This window comes from Hippopotamus amphibius, chromosome 9 (genome assembly GCF_030028045.1).
Source record: "Hippopotamus amphibius kiboko isolate mHipAmp2 chromosome 9, mHipAmp2.hap2, whole genome shotgun sequence".
NCBI lineage: Eukaryota > Metazoa > Chordata > Mammalia > Artiodactyla > Hippopotamidae > Hippopotamus > Hippopotamus amphibius.
The window spans coordinates 91,390,546-91,408,625 of NC_080194.1; the positions used below are offsets into that span (position 1 = coordinate 91,390,546).

The 18,080-nt window shown below is 43.2% G+C and overlaps 1 protein-coding gene across 4 annotated transcripts in view; it reads left to right on the plus strand.

Moving 5' to 3' along the window:
• The first annotated feature begins 83 nt into the window (after positions 1–83).
• The window catches only part of JAML (junction adhesion molecule like), a 28,347-nt gene continuing 10,350 nt past the window's right edge, over positions 84–18,080 (plus strand). Inside the window, exons 1-7 of one of the 4 annotated variants that reach the window (XM_057748867.1) lie at positions 84–604; positions 715–848; positions 5,905–5,968; positions 8,659–8,813; positions 10,485–10,710; positions 14,735–14,847; positions 17,675–17,912. In XM_057748867.1, the coding sequence (XP_057604850.1) occupies positions 5,926–5,968; positions 8,659–8,813; positions 10,485–10,710; positions 14,735–14,847; positions 17,675–17,912 (775 nt within the window). In that variant the 5' untranslated portion in view covers positions 84–604; positions 715–848; positions 5,905–5,925. Of the gene's footprint in view, positions 5,969–8,658; positions 8,814–9,881; positions 9,904–10,484; positions 10,711–14,734; positions 14,848–17,674; positions 17,913–18,080 lie in introns of those variants that run through there. The other 3 variants (XM_057748864.1, XM_057748865.1, XM_057748868.1) reach the window with 3 other exon arrangements.

Genomic DNA, 18,080 nt, shown 5'->3' on the forward strand with positions numbered 1-18,080 from the left:
AGAGAAGAGGGGTGGTTTGTGACTTGGAGAGCAAGCATGCAACAGCTTGTCAAATGATACAGGACAAGTTCCACAAAACAAGTATGCCCATGTGTAAGTCAAGCCAGTGTAGGCAAGGTTGAAGGCGTGTACGCTGAGAACACTTATTTTGAAGTGGTAACTTAAAAGCAAAAGATACGTTGATGTGAAGAAGCTTTGAGATTTTATCTAGGATGTCCAAGTCACCCAAGGGATTCTCTGGGGGAACAAAGTGCTTCTTGTATTCTAGAAATGCTGATATAACACGGTCAGGGGAAATTGGCATGCCTGGATGGTGAGCTGGAGGACTGGGTCGGCATATCTTTGGAAGCAGGGACTGGGTGATTGGCTGGCTATATTGCCCCTCTGTGTTGAGAGAGAGAGAGAGAAAAGAAAGGTTGCTATATTTTAGATACAGAGCAAAATGTTTTGTGTTAATCTTAAATTTATTTTGTTTGCATGAGGCTGATTTCTTTCTCAGCATGTTTGCCTGGGACCATTCAAGATCCCACGCTCTGAGAGTTTGTAGTCTAGAAGGGGAGATGGCACCTGCAGTGGTCTGAAACATGAGGCTCGCCTCAGTAAGGTGAATTTATTATCTCATTTTAGAATGAAAGCATAAATAAAAATTGGGTAATAGGCCAGATGACTGAAACGAGAACCTTGATTTAGAGGTTCCTGTTTGTGTCTCTGCAGCCACCTCAGAATGCACGCATTTGGTTTGCTCTGAGCCTGACCTTCTACGCAGGCAGAAGTGTCTTCAGTGGAACTTGGCAACTGCAGTGGTGGGGAGTTCAGTGCATTTCTTCTCCTGGCGTTCCTCATCTTGGGTAAGCATTTGCTTTGTATTTCTCAAGCAGTGACTTGAACTTTTCTCACTTGGAAGAAGGCTGGTTCTGAAGGTTTTCATTTAATGGCAATCTTTTTGGATTGTGAGGTCACAGTCAAAGAGCGGTCAACCTCTGCAGGGGGACTGCCATGAGGTAGTCTAATAGGGACAGTGTTCCTTAGTGTAGAGTAACTTGTATTAAGGTCCTCAGAAAAAAAGAGCAAGGTTTGCTCTTAGTGAAAGAGTAAATGATGATGATGACGGTGATAAGGCTTTAGCTTTTAAGTTGCCTGTGGCTTTAGGTAGAGCTGTGACTAGCTGTCTTTGGACTCATGGCAGAATTCTTCCTGCACGGTTTCTCTTCTCCCAATCCTAGACAGGCTAGTATTTAACCTTAAGGAGTCAGGAACTTAAGCCTCCCAAGAGAGGTAGGCTGCCACACCCTCTGCATAGCGCTGATCTCAGGGAAGATGAAGTTGGATGGTTTAGTAGAGCCCAGTCTAAAGGAGAGAGCAGGAGTAATGACTCCCAGGGTCCCCTTCAAGCACAGGGTTGACCGATGTAACTGAGATTGTATTATAAGGAGCCATGTAACCTACCAGTCTATATTAAATGGTCTTGGAAGGAAAAATGAGGATGCATTTTAGCAGGTTCATGCCTCAGAGTGGTTATGTGGACTTGTATACCTAAAACACATCCAAGAGCCTGGAGGTACACAGTGACATGTAAATTGAGGGAACTTAGCACTGCAGGTGGAGCGGCTGCCTGAGTGAGGGAAGGCAGTGCGGGTGTGTGCTCGGTGGTTGCTTGTCCTCACTAGAGGCAACCACCTTGAGAGAGGGAGTGCCTCTCACTTATTTTGTCCTGTAATATTGTAGTATTTGGGGGTCATTTCCACATCCTGTGTGGTAGTCTCTTGTCATGAGTCTCTTTGCTGAAGATTTTGTTTTTCCTGTTATAATTTTGCCAAGGACAACAATTCCCCTACACTGTTAATAATAGAAAAGGGGGTCCTGATAGTTACAACGCCCTAGGAGTGGTATTTGCCAGAGGTATTTTGTGAAAGTACCATGAGCTCAGGTCCAAACAGTTGGCTAACACATGAGATAACTTAAGATAATATGCAGAATTATCTAAAGAACATGCTGGTGAGGTAAATCATTATCTGGGAAAGAAAGCAGGCTAAGCTGAGGATTCAAAAGGAGTCTATCAAGGTGCTTAAGGTGCATCTGAATGCTTTGGTTAGATTTTTAGACACTGAGATTCACATATATATTCTGAATTATATTATTTGAATAATGAAATTCTGAAATATATATATATGTAATATCTATCTAGCTGTATTTTTAAAAATAAATTTACTTATTTATCTACCTATCTGTTTATTGGCTTCATTGGGTCTTCGTTGCTGTGCATGGGCTTCCTCTAGTTGTGGCAAGCGGGGGAGCTGCTCTTCATTGTGGTGTATGGGTTCCTCATTTCGGTGGCTTCTTTTGTTGCAGAGCATGGGCTCTAGAGCGCAGGCTCAGTAGTTGTGGTATGCAGGCTTAGTTGCTCCAAGGCATGTGGGATCTTCCTGGAGCAGGGATCGAACCTGTGTCCCCTGCACTGGCACGTAGATTCTTAACCACTGCACCACCAGGGAAGTCCCTATCTATCTGTATTATATGGCAAGAGTTTCTGAATATTTGCCAACTAACTAGGCAACTTGAACTTGACTGGAGTGTTCTTGGCCCAGTTAGGTGTTGTTAATTCATCTGCTGAGTGGCCCCTGGGCTCCCACCCTGGTCTTACTCTGTGCTGGCACTGGAGATGCACTGGCCCATAGGCACAGCTCTTGGCCTCATGGAGCTTATAGTCTTGGGGGGTGAGGCTGGAGAGCAAGGCTTTAATCAAACAAACACATCAGTAAATAGATAATTAGAAGTTGTGACAAATGCCTTAAAGGAAAGAGAACTAGTATTATTCAAACATGTGGCTAGGGTCTGCCCTGGGAAGGGCGGTTCAGGAGAGGTTTCCCTGAAGAAATTACATTTAATTTGAGGTCTGGAAGATGAACAGGAGTGAACTAGGGGAAGGGTGTGGGAAGAGCATTCAGTCAAGGGGAGCAGATCAATCTTGTTTTGATAAGTGAAGTGCAGGGAAGCTTTGCTGCAAAACGTTGACTGCTTTCACACACATAGAGGAGCAGTACAGTCGAGGAAGGAGATGGGCCCTGGCCCAAGATGCGTGGGTTTGAACCCGGGCTTGCCACTTGCTCTGTTATTAGGCAGGTCACTTCACCAATCTGTGCTTCGGTTTCCTCCTCTGTAAAACCTCATAGGGGGTGGTGAGGATTACATTGGTTAACGTGCAGAGCCCTCAGACAGGGCTAGCACATAACCCTCTCTAGTTTATTGAGTATCAAGTACTGATTTCTAGTGTGGTGCTACATTACCTAGGGGGGAAAGATCTGATCCTTTAATGTTAAGAATGAGGCCCAGGGAGATTGAGTGGTTTCCCAAATATCAAAGAATTAGTTAGTGGAATGTCTGATCTGGGAAGAGAATTTTTTAAAAACTTGATGTTTTTTCTGTTAAATCATTGCTTTTCTATTCATTCACACAGAGTTCTGGTGGTGCATTTGAGTACTTAGGACTGAAAATGGGTATCTTCTATTTACCAGATTTTTCCACATTTCTTAGAATTTGTTTGAAAATGGTTTGGGTGTGGCTCTGCGTGTCTTGAGTTTGGTGACTAGAATTAAAGTCTTTTGGGGGTCGCTGGTTTCCTCTTAGAATAGAGTGATGCATTTGCAGGAAGTCTAAGTTGATTTCAGTTTGATGGTTGTCTGGGCAGCTATCAGCACTTGTTCAGTATATACCAGGAACGTCACTGATGCTGTAACCCAGGCATGGGACACTCATAAATGAGATGCATATGGTCCTGCCCCTGAGAGCGTACATAAGTCTACACTGTAATCAATGATTACTCCTCCATGCAAATGGCACACTGCTTTGGGGAATATATGACAGCTGTTTGCTGGGCAGTGAAGGGAGCACAACCAACTACTTAGAGAAGAATTCATCCAGAACACAACAGGGATCTCAGATGTCCCCGATAGGATGAATTAAAGCTACGATATAAGGGACTTCCCTGGTGGCACAGTGGTTAAGAATCCGCCTGCCAATGCAGGTCTCACGGGTTCAAGCCCTGGTCTGGGAAGATCCCACATGCCGCGGAGCAACTAACTAAGCCCGTGCACCACAACTACTGAGCTTGCACTCTAGAGCCTGCGAGACACAACTACTGAGCCCATGCACTGCAACTGCTGAAGCCCACACGCTCTAGGGCCTGTTCTCCATAACAAGAGAAGCCACTGAAATGAGAAGCCCACGCACCACAACGAAGAGTAGCCGCTGCTCGCCGCAACTAGAGAAAGCCCACATTCAGCAATGAAGATGCAAGGCAGCCAAAAATAAATTTTAAAAAAAGTTATGATATAAAGGAAGCCCTTTATCAAGCTCACCCATGTATGCGTGGGGTAAGGTGGGTGTCATGGAGCAGAAATAAAGCTGTGGCTATCCTGAGAGAGATCTGTATTTTCATTAGAAGTACTCATATTTAGGGAAACTTAATGTGACTTTTGGTATATCTGAGTCAGTGTAATTGTTATCTACATTGTTGCAATGGGATTTAAGAACTGAAACTTTAAAAGTTTCCAGTTCATTCTGATTCATCATTTGCCAGTCTTGTAAAGGTAGACTCTCAAAACCCCAAATCTCCTCTGAAGCTACAAACTCTATTTCCTATCTGACTTTTAGGCTATAAAAATAGGATCTTATGTGGTAATCCTTTCTATTTTTCAAAGCACTGTTATCTACATTATCACATTCGATCCTTGTGTTGTTATCCCCATGTTACAGGCAAGGAAATGGAGGTTTAGCAAGGTCAACTGACTTTCTGCATAAGGGAGACCTAGGTAGGCCCACCTTAAACAGCTTGACCCTGATTTTCCAGATGGACGATTTTGTTGATTAGAATACAGGTAAGAAATCTCTTAGGTAATCATTTTTTATAAATTAAAATGGCCACTATGCATGCTGGACTTCCTGCAGAGCCGGGTAGGGTACTATGATGTACAAAGAAGACATTTCCTCCTAGCAGATTCCGAGGTGGAATTACTCCAAGATGTTAGGGTGCAGAGATCTTGACTGAGACCAGCCTCAGCAGTAGGTAGGAACGCAAGGCTGGTTGAATTGTAACTCCTTGGAGTTAGGGTTCTTCTGTTTTCTTAAGAAAATTGAGGGGCATTGTGCAGAACGGCAAATCTATTCCCAGGAGCTGGTGGATGCCGGGAAATTCATACCACAGAGGTAATATAGATGATTTAAAAGTACTTTTGCCCTTGCACAGCCCAATTCTCATTCTACTCATGCTATCCTGCCTCAAAAAGTGAAAAAATAGAAAAAAAAATCTCACCATGGACTTTTCATGTGGCTTCTTTGTGTCATGGAACTTGGTGAATGCCTTAACTGAGTTTAAAAAATTTCCTCTTATTTGTGTATCTCCTTTCTTACATGTCCAGAACATTCTTTATATATTTAAAGGTAATCATTTTAGTTTAGTTGGAGAGGTAAGTTAAATATTTCAGGCTGAGTATTCCGTAATCTTTTGTTTATGTGAAACTCTCAGGTTGTAGATTGTCTAGGATTGTCATCTCAAGGTTCTCCTGGAATTATTTGTTTTTTTTCTCTTGAAAAGCAACTTTCATCTAATCTTCCCTTACAGCCAATCTGAGGCAGCCCCCAAGTGACTCTCCAAACACCACTCTGTTTTGTTTCATCATAGCAGTTACCAGCATCCGCTGTTTCTTATGCATTCATTTGCTGCTTTTTTTCTCTCCATCTCCCCTCCACATGCAAACTGCACATGTGCCGGGACTGACCTTGTCTTCCTTGTTCCATACTGCAGCCCAGTGCCTCGGACAGAGTTTGGCTCACAGAGACACTCACTATTGATTTGTTAAATTAATGAACTCCTCTTGACACTATTTTCTGATTTTTTTTTTCTTTTAGGGTTGAAAAATTGAGAGCAGCATGTTTTACCCACTGAAACTCATCCTGATGCCAGTGTTACTGGGTAAGTAGAAGCCAAGGGACCAAGGAGGGTATTTGATTTCTTGTAAGTCCCATGCATGTTCAGAAGCCAATTTATATATTTTCATTTCCCCTTGATTTGTTGAAAACGGAAACCCCAACCTGGAACTTCATAGTTTTGTTGAGACAGCTGTTTTTCTGAAATAGCTGTTTTAGAAGCCAGGTATCACAGTCTTTCTTGGAAAGCTGAATATTCCTCTGTTGCTATTAGGAATAGAATGCCTTTGGGTGCTAACTGGGTGCTCTAGGACCTTCCTATGGGATACAGAGAAAGTATCTTGCTGGCATTCCTTCACTTTAAATTGTTATCTTTAAAACCACAGCTAGTCTCAGATCAGGAAATGAAATCACCAAAATCCAGAGAGTCCCAGAATCCCTGTAATTGTTTTCATGCTTTAGCCACACTAGCCTTCTTGCAGTTCCTCAAATGCACTGAGCTCTTTTCCAATTTTGGATGGTTTTCTTTCTCCTGGAACCTTCTCTCCCCACCTCACCCTAGGAAGCCTGCCTTAGCCTTCCTTATCCTTCAGGCTTCTCCTTAAGCTCTACTTCCTTTTAAAAAGCCTGCTCTGGCTGACTCCTCAGACCAGATTGGAGTCTCCTGTCCCTGCAGTGCTCAGGGCTGCTGCTTCTTGCTCACCCCATTTCTTTCTAACTTTTTCATCCTTTTGCCCCCTTGGCTTCCTCTCCACCCCATGGATATAGCTTGGTCAGAAGAATAAATTAGTTAGGTGATTTGCTCTCACAGCTTTTCATTTTTTCTCTTTTTAAAAAGTTTTTTTTATTTTATTGAAGTATGGTTGATTTATAAAGTGTTAATTTCTGCTGTACAGCAAAGTGATTCAGTTAAAAATATGTATATATATGTTACATACATACATACTTTTTCGTATTCTTTTCCATTGTGGTTTATCACAGGATATTGACTGTAATTCCCTGTGCTGTACAGCAGGACCTTGTTGTTTATCCATCCTATTTTTCTCTTTATTATCAGGTTTTTAAACTTTGCATAGTGACATAAACACTGACTCAGCAAAGTGCACGAAAGAATGGTCTTTGCTCTAATTGCAGGCAACATAGGGTGTGCACAAAATGCAGTCAGACACACACACACACGCACACACAAGAAAATGGTATGTATTAGGGAATTTTTTTCCTCCATGGCATCAGCGTTATAGTAATCTCAGAGGCTATTTAGACATTTCCCCAGAGATGGGTGAATTAGCCTGCAGGGTTTTGCCCTCCCCTCCAGAGACTGAACGATCTAACCCTCTGTGGAGTGGCCTGCTGACATCAGTGGGGTTTGTACTTCTTGTGGAGAGGTTTTCCTCCTCTGTAGAAAGTCTCAATTTCTTCAGCCTTTTCTGTACAAAGATTACCCATCAGGTAAAAGTTTTTCTTCACTTTGGTTGCTGCTCTTGCTTTTTTAGCAAACTCATTTAATTCTGTACACAGCGCTCTTCATATTACATTAAATTAGCTTCTTATACCTTTAACCACACTTAAAGTTGCTCAGTTCTTCCTTACAGGAAAATTCCAAATCACTTTTGGAAGTACTTTTGATTTCTTTCAAAATAATTCCCTCCAGAGGGTGAAGAGATCATATTTTCTTTCATGTCCTCCCCACTGTGTGTGCCTGCTGTTGGGCAGGAAGTTAACACTCTTCTCTCAGGGCAACAGCTTGGATGGAGAGGTTGGCACCTTTTCTGTTTATTCCCAAATCCGCTCACTTGGCTTTTCTTTGACAGGAACTGGCCAGCATCTGAATGTGTCTTTCTTGCTGTGGTGGTCTCTTTGCATAGAGCGTGTCTTGTGAAAACAGAAATCTCCACGTAATGGTTTTCCCTTTAGATATGGCTTTTTCTTTAAGTGGAAAGAGAAATTACTTGAGCAACGGACAGAGAGTGGGGAGTTACCACATGGGGTAACCCCTAGAGGCTGGAAAGCCAGGGCTGAGGGCAGAGCTGGAGGGGGGAGGTGGGGAGAAGGCAAACAAAAGGGAAATTCAAGGGAGGAGCTATGCTCTGTGTTCCTTTTGTAAAGGAACTAAAGAAGGAGAAAAGCAGAGGGATGCAAAAATACCTGTGAACTGGCTTTTCGGTTAGGGAACTGGTGGGAAATGAGGAGCCAGAGACATCCCATTTCCTGTTGATGGGTGTCTAAACTCATGATCTGATAGAAGAGACTTCAGGGTTCCTCTTCTTTCTTCTTATTTTGTTTTTGTTTTGTTTTGTTTTGTTTTGGCCATGCCACGAGGCTTATGGGATCTTAGTTCCCAGACCAGAGATTGAACCTGCGCCCTTGGCAGTGAAAGCATAGTGTCCTAACCACTGGACTGCCAGGGAATTCCCTCTCTTCTTTCTTTAGAAAGCAGATTGCAGGGATGAACTCTAGAATAGGGGAAGGGACTAGCTAGGAGCACAGGACCAGTTAGCATCTATACAGCATGAAGATTGTAGAACCCCTCTGACTGGAGCCATGTGGGGGTAACTACAGGGTATTTCCCTTACCCTTGGGAATGCCATGCTGGTTTGAATGAAGGACCTCTGAATTCTTTGTCCACTTTGGGTCATCTGGGAAGGGAAGGTGTATGTACTTGGGGATGAATACTCATTTTTCTTGTTGAGTGTATGTGTCTGAGTGATGTTTCCTCTTGCCTCTTGACTGCTGTAGGTTATTCCTTGGGCCTGCATGATTTGATTGTTTCCTCTGTGGAGCTAACAGTCCACGTGGGTGATTCAGCCCTGCTGGGATGTGTTTTCCAGAGCCCAGAAGAGAAACATGTGACCAAGGTAGACTGGATGTTCTCGTCAGGAGAGCATGTCGAGGTAAGAAGGAGGAAACACTGCTCTGTATTAGAAGCCCTGGCTGATGGTGTCAGAATGTGGGGAGAGGGTCATCCTATGCCAGGAGGTGGGGTTGCAGGAACTTGGGCTCTGGAGCTTGCCCAGACTGAGCCTCCTCCTACTCTGGCCCCTTGCTGTGGTGGTCTCTTTGCATAGAGCGTGTCTTGTGAAAACAGAAATCTCCATGTAATGGTTTTCCCTTTAGACATTTAGTGTAATCAGCTGGGCAAATTACTCAACCTCTCTGAGCTTCTGCTTCCCCATCTGTGAAGATGAAAGTGGTTAGGATAATGGTAATACTTACTTTTGAGGTCATTGAGAAACTAATGGAGACATGCACATAAAGTTCTTTTTAGTTCCTTTCTTCTATGTCTCCCATTTGTAGAGTAGCATAGGTGGATGGGAGAGTGAAAACGCACTGGTCTAGACAAGAGTTATAGCCCAGGCACAGGGATGATTCCACAGTAATCGTTTCTTTGGGGAGGGGGCAGTTTCTCTCAGCATTCCACTGACCTGTTTATGTGCTGGGGGATCATCTCTTTGTCCTTCATTGCTGCTTAAAGTGTTGGGATTATCAGATTCAGCATGGCTGAGTGCGGGCCTTTTATGGGGGCTCTTTGGATTAGGAGAAGCCTCATCTGAGATTCTGTGGAGATACTTGCGTGTCAGGATCATTTGTGAAATATGTCCTAAGTAATATATTACTAACAGTCAAGTCTCAACGTTTGCAAATGAAATATTGCTTTTGTAGCTCAAGAGCACGTTGTCCCCATAATGCTACAGTCTCTCAAATTTTTATTACCATTTATTGTTAAAAGAGGATTATACCCATGGTCTAAGTGAAAATAAGAATTACCTACGGCTCCCCTCTCAGTCTGTAAACCACTCCCTGTTGATGACTGCTTCTCCTACCTTGTGATATCTGCCTGGAGGAGGGTGGAAAGGAGAAGGGTGACAGCCAACGTGCCGGGGATTCTCACGACAGCCAGTCTGTGGGGTTGCATTTCAGTGCCGTTGAATCGCGGACCATGGCAGAACACAAGGTGAAGATGGGAGATGCTTTTCAAAAGTTGTGAGTTTGTGGAATTCCCTGGCGGTCCAGTGGTTAGGACTCTGTGCTCTCACTGCTGAGGGCCTGTGTTCAATCCCTGGTGGAAGAACTTAGATCCCATAAACCATGTGGCACGGCCAAACAAAAAACAAAAGTTGTGAGTTGGAATCCCCAAAGTGATCTTCAGAGTGGGTGTTACATTTTACCTTAAACTGTAAGAGGAACTTCCCGGGCGGTCCAGTGGTTAAGATGTGGGCTTTCACTGCCACGGACCCGGGTTCAATCCTTGGTCAGGGAACGAAGATCCCTCAAGCTGCATGGTGCAGCAAAAAAAAAGCCCTAAAACAAAAAACTGTAAGAAATGAAAATGTGTCGACCCTGTTTCTCCAATTGTCTTTGTATAAAGGGAGCCATAGAGCCTTGTGCAAGTTAGCGTCTTGCCTGATGCATTATTCGTATTATTAATTGGGTACCAAGTACTTTTTTGATCCCAATGGTGATGATGACTACGCTGCCTCCACAGAACAGGGGCTTTTGAATCCAGACTCCTGGGTCTGGTGCCGTGGACTTTAGATTCTCTCTGCCGTTGTGTTGTCCTCCAGGATAGTTACGTGCTCTTCTATTACGCCAACATCAGCGTGCCGGTGGGGCGCTTCCAGAATCGCGTGCGCTTGGTGGGGGATGTCTCACACCATGACGGTTCTCTCCTGCTCCAAAATGTGGAAGAGGCTGACCAGGGAAACTATACCTGTGAAATCCGCTTCAAAATGGAGAGCCTGGTGTTCAAAAAAGCAGTGGTGCTGCATGTGCTACCAGAGGAACCCAAAGGTACACGGATGCTTACTCAGAGAAGGGTGAAGGGGCAAGAGATTTGGTGTGCGATGAGGGATGCGAGTGGATTTTGTTGCGCAAAGGCCAGCCATTGTGCTAGGTACTTCCCTTGGAGTGAGTCCTCAGTAAGTGGTGCTCTTTAAATAAAAATAATGATGATCATTATTTTATTATTACGTTAACATGTTTCACCCGCATGAAAATGCTGTGACGGAAGTGCGGTATTCTCCTTTTCATTTTACAGATGTGTTAATTGAGGCTGAGAGAGGCTAAGTGACTTGCCTAAGGACATGTATTTATTCAGTGGCATATCCAGTACTTGGACCCTGGTACCTCTGTCAGCAAAGTCCATGTTCTTTTCACTATACCCTGATGCTTCCCATGAGTTACGCACATTGATGTTGTGTCATATTTTGTAGGTAACTATGTTAGGTGTTCTGGGGAATATAAAAGAAAAGAGCAGATCTCTCTAACTTCCTAGGACCTCATGTTTCCATACAAATGGCTTCAGTAGATTGTCGGTTTTAAAAAGCATACTCTATAGAACCCTCAGTGTCCAAGGAGCCTGGTGGGCCACACAAAGTGTGAGAACAGGGCAGGGGGTCGATGGAGTACATAGCTGGGCAGAACCTCAGGCTTCCACCTTCACACAACCAAAGTCCTTTTCCTTTGTCCTGTTGTATTCATTGGGCTGCCAGGTAAGATTTTGTTTGAAGAAAGAATTCTGCTGCTTGAAAAAATTTGAAAACCACAGAATTAGATACATTCTTTAAAAGTGTGAGCTAGAAGGAATTGTCTATGGCCTCGGGAGAGCTTGCCATCTAGTGAGGGAGCTAGAATCTGGACCCCCCCCTCCCACCCCCCACCAGCTAGTTTAGGTCCATCCTTTCAATGAGCTCCTCCGGAGCACCCTGCTCTCCTCTGGTGATACTCAGCACACCTGTTCAGTTGTGTTTCCCCTGTTCACCTGGGGCTGTGTTCTTGGTCCCATGACCAGCCCTAGGCACAGTGCCTGGCACAGAGTAAGCATTCAATAAACATTTGTCAAATGAAGGAAATTCTTTTTTTTTAATTAATTAATTAATTGGCTGTGTTGGGTCTTTGTTGCTGCGTGCCAGCTTTCTCTAGTTTTGGAGAGCGGGGGCTACTCATTGCCGTGGCTTCTCTTGTTACGGAGCACGGACTCTAAAGAGAAGGCTCAGTAGTTGTGGCACACGGGCTTAGTTGCTCTGCGGTGTGTGGGATCCTCCAGGACCAGGGCTCGAACTGTGTCCCCTTCATTGGCAGGTGGATTCTTAACCACTGCGTCACCAGGGAAGTCCCAGGAAATTCTTAAATTATCATCCCTCACTTGAATCTGACTTCCAAAAAATGGAGTTGTAGAAGAAATTGTAGAAGGTGGCCTTTAACCTCTCTCCTAATTTTTCCTACTTTTTTTCAATTGAATTTTTCTTTAAAGCTTTGGCTCTCCAGGAAGATGAAATAAACCAGCTGCCTGTGTTCCCCAAGGATTATCTTTGAGTTACCCTTTTCTGCTTTGTTCTCTGATGCTGGGCCCAAGGATACACAAACATGTCCTACAAAACAGGTGCCTTTTCCTGCTTAGAAGAGACATAGAGGGAACAAACCCAAAGGAGGCAGTTTCAAGAACTGAGTCCATGGGAGCAGGCTAGAGAAATTTGAGGGGCAGTCAGATATTCCCTAGTAGCCAGTGGAGCAACTTGTATTTACTTCCCCTCCCAGCTAGAGTGGGAACAGCCCTGAGTCCTAACCATTTGCCTAGTGGCCATCTCCTCCTGTGTGAAAACTCATCCACGATTTCCTCCACAAAGTTTACCCTTCAGTTTGTAACTTTTCTGTTTCTACTACTTTAACTCTTTTATTCATAGTTCTTATTTTAAACACTATAGACAATTTTCTTTTTCTTCCTTTCTTTTCTTTTCTCTCTCTCTTTCGGAATTTACTTCCATTTTATTCTGTGAAAGGATTTTAGGACATCTGAATATGTGTGTTCACAGATTATATACTTGTACTGTATAGGTATATTGTATTATTATTGTTAATAAGAAGTGTAAAGAGAACAAGAAATAATTTTTATTCAAACGTGTGCATATTATTTCAATCATATGATCTTCATTTTTAAGATTCAAAATTGAATTAAAGTTTTCATATCAGGTGAATTGCTTGAACAATGCTTTGAGTTTGCTTTAATATTTTGGAAAATATGTTTTGTTCAAGGAAAGAAAATATTCTTATTGAAGGGATTTGTGCTTATGGTAGGTAGCGTAGTCCGTGAGCTTTAGGTGGCTTCCGGATCCCTAACTTCATTACTCTAGTTATTTTTATTCTATTCTAATCTCTTCTCAATTTATAAGGGTCTGTGATTCTAGAAGGGAGGCAGTATAATGAATAATTAAAGCCCATGTTTTGGAATCGCACATAGCAGGGCTTTAAAACCTAATTTAGAGAAATTTCCTAATATTTGGAAGACAAAGTTTCAGTTGTGCAGACAATTTTCTTACAAATAAAAATAATATTAACTTCCTGTGCTTTTGCTGTGGAATCAGCCATCCTTCCACTTATGTGAAGTGGTAATAGCATAGGGGGTGAGAAAGCGTGGGCTTTGTTTTCACTCAGGCCTGGGTGTGAGTGCTGGCTCTGCCCTTCACAGGCCATGAAACTCTTCGCTCTTTCACTTTCTTCCTCTGTGAAATGGGGGAGTAATAGTGCATATCTCAAAATATTGTAATGACTAGGTGATAACCCAGGTGTTTAGCACATGCCTGGTGTGTTGAAAGAACTCAGAATGTTCAGTTCTTATTGCATTTAAAAAATAGGGTTCAATTCTTAATATACTCATAGATTTAGAGGATGTTTCCTTCCCTATTGGTATTCTTTGGAGTGAATTTTTATTACTTCCAAAATAATTCCCTCCATAGAGTTTTGAGTTCATAATATTTTCTTTTGCTTTCCTCCCATTGTGCATCTTTCCTGCTGGGTTGGAAGTCAGTGTTCTCCCAGGGACACAAGTTGGATGAAAAGATTAGCTGATGTACCGTGTTCCTTTATGAGCTTTGCTTAATGCTCTTTTGAAGGAACTCTGTCCAATTAAGACCTAGGCTTGTGTCTCCCTTAAATATCATCCTGCCTTTCATTTCTTAATAGAATTTGTGGTCAATTTGTAGAGAGCACTATTGAAAAATCAGAAGCATCTTTCTAATTGTTCTCTTTTTCGGGGACTTCTTGAAATGACTCAAGCAGGAAACATAAATGATGGGGTCAGCTGCTAATACGAAAAAGCAGGAGGAAGAGACTATGAGTTGGAAAGCCAGGAGCAGGGAAGGGGGAGCAGGTGGGGAAGTGGGGGCGGGGATTAAGACAGAAAGAAAAGTCAAGAGGAAAACTGTTGTCTTGGCCTAATTAGCAAGCAGTCCTGTGACCTGTACTCTAGCCAGAATTGTCCTAAACAAGTCCTAAGACAACTTGTAGAAGAATAAAAGAAGTTGAAGAGAGTTACGCATGATTCAGTTTTTCAGCTGGGAAAGCCAGTGGGTTATTTATAAGAATGAGAGTTATATAACTTTCCACTTCCTGTTTATGTTAAGCAGATGTGGGTATCTAAGTTGGTGAACAGAAAGTGGGGGGCTTCAAGGTTTTCCGTACTTTGTTTATTACAAGCTTGAAGTGGAGTTGGGGCTTGTGGGAGAAGTTCTAGAAAGGGAGAAGGAGAACGGAATTAAAGAGAAAGTGTTTATCGAAGTCAGTGGGACCCCTCAGACTTGATGTGTGTTGGTAGCTAGAGGGTGTTCTCTTATCTTTGGGATATCATGTTGATTTGAGTGAGAAGCCTCTGAGTAGTTTGACCACACAGAATCATCTAGATCATCTACGTGTGCAATATTTGGTGGTGACATTGATTTTACTGCTGAGGATCTTTGGCTAAACATTATCTCTTCTAGAAGTTCTTTGGCTTCTAGAGATTATACCTTGAATTTGACTTGACTTACCATTTTATCCCCAGAGCTCATGGTTCATGTGGGTGATTCGACTCGGATGGGATGTGTTTTCCACAGCACAGAAGAGAACCACATGACCAGGGTAGACTGGATGTTCTCATCGGGAGAGCACGCCAAGGTAAGGAGAGAAACCCTCAATGTGTGGAAGATGCCCCTGGCCAATGGTGTCAGGACAGAGCGGCGAGAGCAAGAATCCAGGCACCAGGTGCCATGGGGTGGTGTTGTGAGGGCTTGGGCTTTAGAGCTTGGCAAAACTGGGCCTCTTAGCTCTGCCACTTGGCTGTGCAATTTCAGCTCTTGGTTGGGAAGAATGACTCTAATGAAGATGAAGAAGAAGAAGTAGATGCTGCTGCTGCTCAACTTTTCAGGTTGTCAAGACGCATATGGAAGACACTTGATGTGAAGCATTTGTACATGACTTGGCCACTGGTTTTAGTTTTATTCCTCTTCTCCTTTCTCCTTTTTGTACAATCCATGGGGTAGCAAGAGGGATGATTTTGGTGGCCTCGCCAGGAAAGCAGTGGGCTAGGCATGAGCACAATTGCATTCTTATTCTTTTTTTTTAAATTAAAAAAATTATTTTTATTTTTAAATTAATTTTTATTGGAGTATATTTGCTTTACAATGTTGTGTTAGTTTCTACTGTACAGCAAAGTGAATCAGCTGTATGTATACATATATCCCCTCTTTTTTGGATTTCCTTCCCATTTAGGTCAGCAGAGAACACTGAATAGAGTTCCTTGTGCTCTACTGTAGGTTCTCATTAGTTATCTATTTTATACATAGTATCAATAGTGTATATGTGTCAATCCCAATCTCCCAACTCATCCTACTCCTTCCCTTTCCCCCTTGGTATCCAAAAGTTTGTTTTCTAAGTCTGTGTCTATTTCTGCTTTGCAAATAGGATCATTTATACCATTTTGCATTCTTATTCTTATTTGGGTTATTTTTGTGAGTTTTATTCTGTGTCCCATTGCCCCATTTATGTGATGGGAATTTTCTTTGTCTTCAAGGACGTTTCCAGTGTTGGAATTAGCAGGTCCTGGGGGCCAGGGTGAGGCGTACTTTATGGGAACTCAGAAGCAGTAAACAGCAAGTTAGTTCCTTAGACCAGTAGATGTCAACTGTGGCATGGTGATGTCCTGATGGGTCAAGGTGTGTTGTGAGAGACATCCCGGGTAACTTATTGTTAATAAAAGTTACAGTACAAAGTTTATAAAGATTTAACTTTTATAAATGAAATATTCCAGGTCATTCCTACAAAAAGTCATTTATATTCATGTGATTCCTATATGCTTTATGAGTGGCTCAGAAAGGGTGGCATCTTGTTGGGGTCTGGGGAATTGTATGTGGTTCCAGGCTCACCTCTGGGAACTTGTCATGCATTTAAATGTCATCCACCAAGTGAGTCACTGCAGAAAATAGGATGAGAGTTGACATTTTGAGTAGTGAATTTGAATCACGAGAGACAAGAGTTTAGGGACCAGGTCTTCACATTCATGTTTGTGTCTGTATACCCATTTCCTTTTCTTAAAAACTTTAAAAAAAAATAATATTTTTAAACCTTTGTAAAAAATTCCAACACATTTATTTAGCAAGTATTTTTTTTAAAGAGTCTGTATGTTTGTTTCTTTTTAATATTTATTTATTTATTTGGTTGCACCGGGTCTTAGTTGCAGCTCACGGGCTCCTTAGTTGTGGCATATGAACTCGTAGTTGTGGCATGCATGTGGGCTCTAGTTCCCTGACAGGGATGGAACCTTGGCCCCCTGCACTGGGAGCGTGGAGTCTTATCCACTGCACCACTAGGGAAGTCCCTTAACAAGCATTTTTAAAGCATCTGCTATGCAGTGAATACTCAAAGCTCCTGCCCTGATGGGGCATTTACAATCAAGATGGAGGGATATACGTAGTAAAATAAGAAATAAATATGCAATATGTCAGGTAATAGTAAGAGCTATGGAGAACAAGAAAGCAGGGTTTTGTGGTTGTTATTTTATGTAGGTGGTCAGGGAGGCCATGCCAAAAAGGTAACATTTGAGCAGGGGTGTCTGGGGGCGAAGAGCGTGCCAGGCAAAGGGAGCAGCAAATACAAAGGCCCTGAGGCCAGGACTCGAGGACCAGCTAGGAGGCTGGGGTGATCGAAGTGACCCAAGCAGGTGAGGAAAAAGCCAGTAGAAGATGAAATCAGAGAGGAGAAGGGGGCGGGGCAGCTCATGGACGGCTTTGTACTTTGGGTAGAAGTGGGGGGCTATTACAGGGTTTTGTGCAGAGGTGTAACATGACTTAATTTTTATTTCTAGAGGTTAGACTGTAGTGGGGAGTAGAGAGGGATACAAGTTGGGAAGCTCTTGTAGCTCTCCAGGTGAGAGATGGTGACTTAGACCAGACTGCGGAGGAGGTGAGAAGTGGCTAGATTTGGGACGTATTTTGAAGGCAGAGGATTCATTGTGGGATTAAATGTGAGTTGTTCAAGAAATAGAGGAGTTAAGGATGACTCCAATATTCTTAACCAGAACATAAAGAAGAAGATGTTGCCATTTACCAAAATGGGATGGACAAGAAGGAACTGGTTTGGGGGAGAATTTTGGAGTTCAGTTTTAGACATGTTTCAGGTGCCTGTTGGGAATCCACCTGGATATGTCATAAAAAGTAAAGGTGTACTTTTTGTACTGGGGAAGTGCAAAAAATGGGAAGTCCCCCATTCCCACTTTCCTCACCCCTCTCTTGAGATGGAAGAGTTGTTTGTGGTTTGGTGGCGTCCTGCACAGCTGTGTGCCTGCAGACACATGTGTCCATGGCTTTGTGTTACCTAATACTTTCTGATAATCCCTTTCCTGCTTCCACACATAGAGCCTGTGAGTCCTGAGAGCAACCCTCTTAACCTTCCCAGTGCTCCCCTACCCTAGTCCTTCAATCTCATATGTTTTGTCTTTCCCTTCTAGGAGGAGGTTGTGTTGCGCTATTACCCCAAACTCAAGACACCCATGGGATACCCCCAGAACTGGGGCCGCTTCCAGAATCGTGTAAACCTGGTGGGGGACACTTCCCGCAACGATGGCTCCATGGTGCTCCACGGGGTGAAGGAGTCTGATGGAGGAAACTACACCTGCAGTATCCATTTGGGGAACCTGACATTCAGGAAAACCACTGTGCTGCACGTGATCCTGAAAGAGCCCCGAAGTATCTAACATTTGGCTGGGAAGGGAGGAGGGGCCTCATAGCTGGTCAGCCCGGCCAGGACTGGGGTGAGGCTGGAGAGGCTTCTAGGGTGCAAAATTTAATCAGGCATCACTGTCAGGTGCTGTACTTGCCTGACCCTCATAAGCCTAGTACTTATCAAGCACTTGT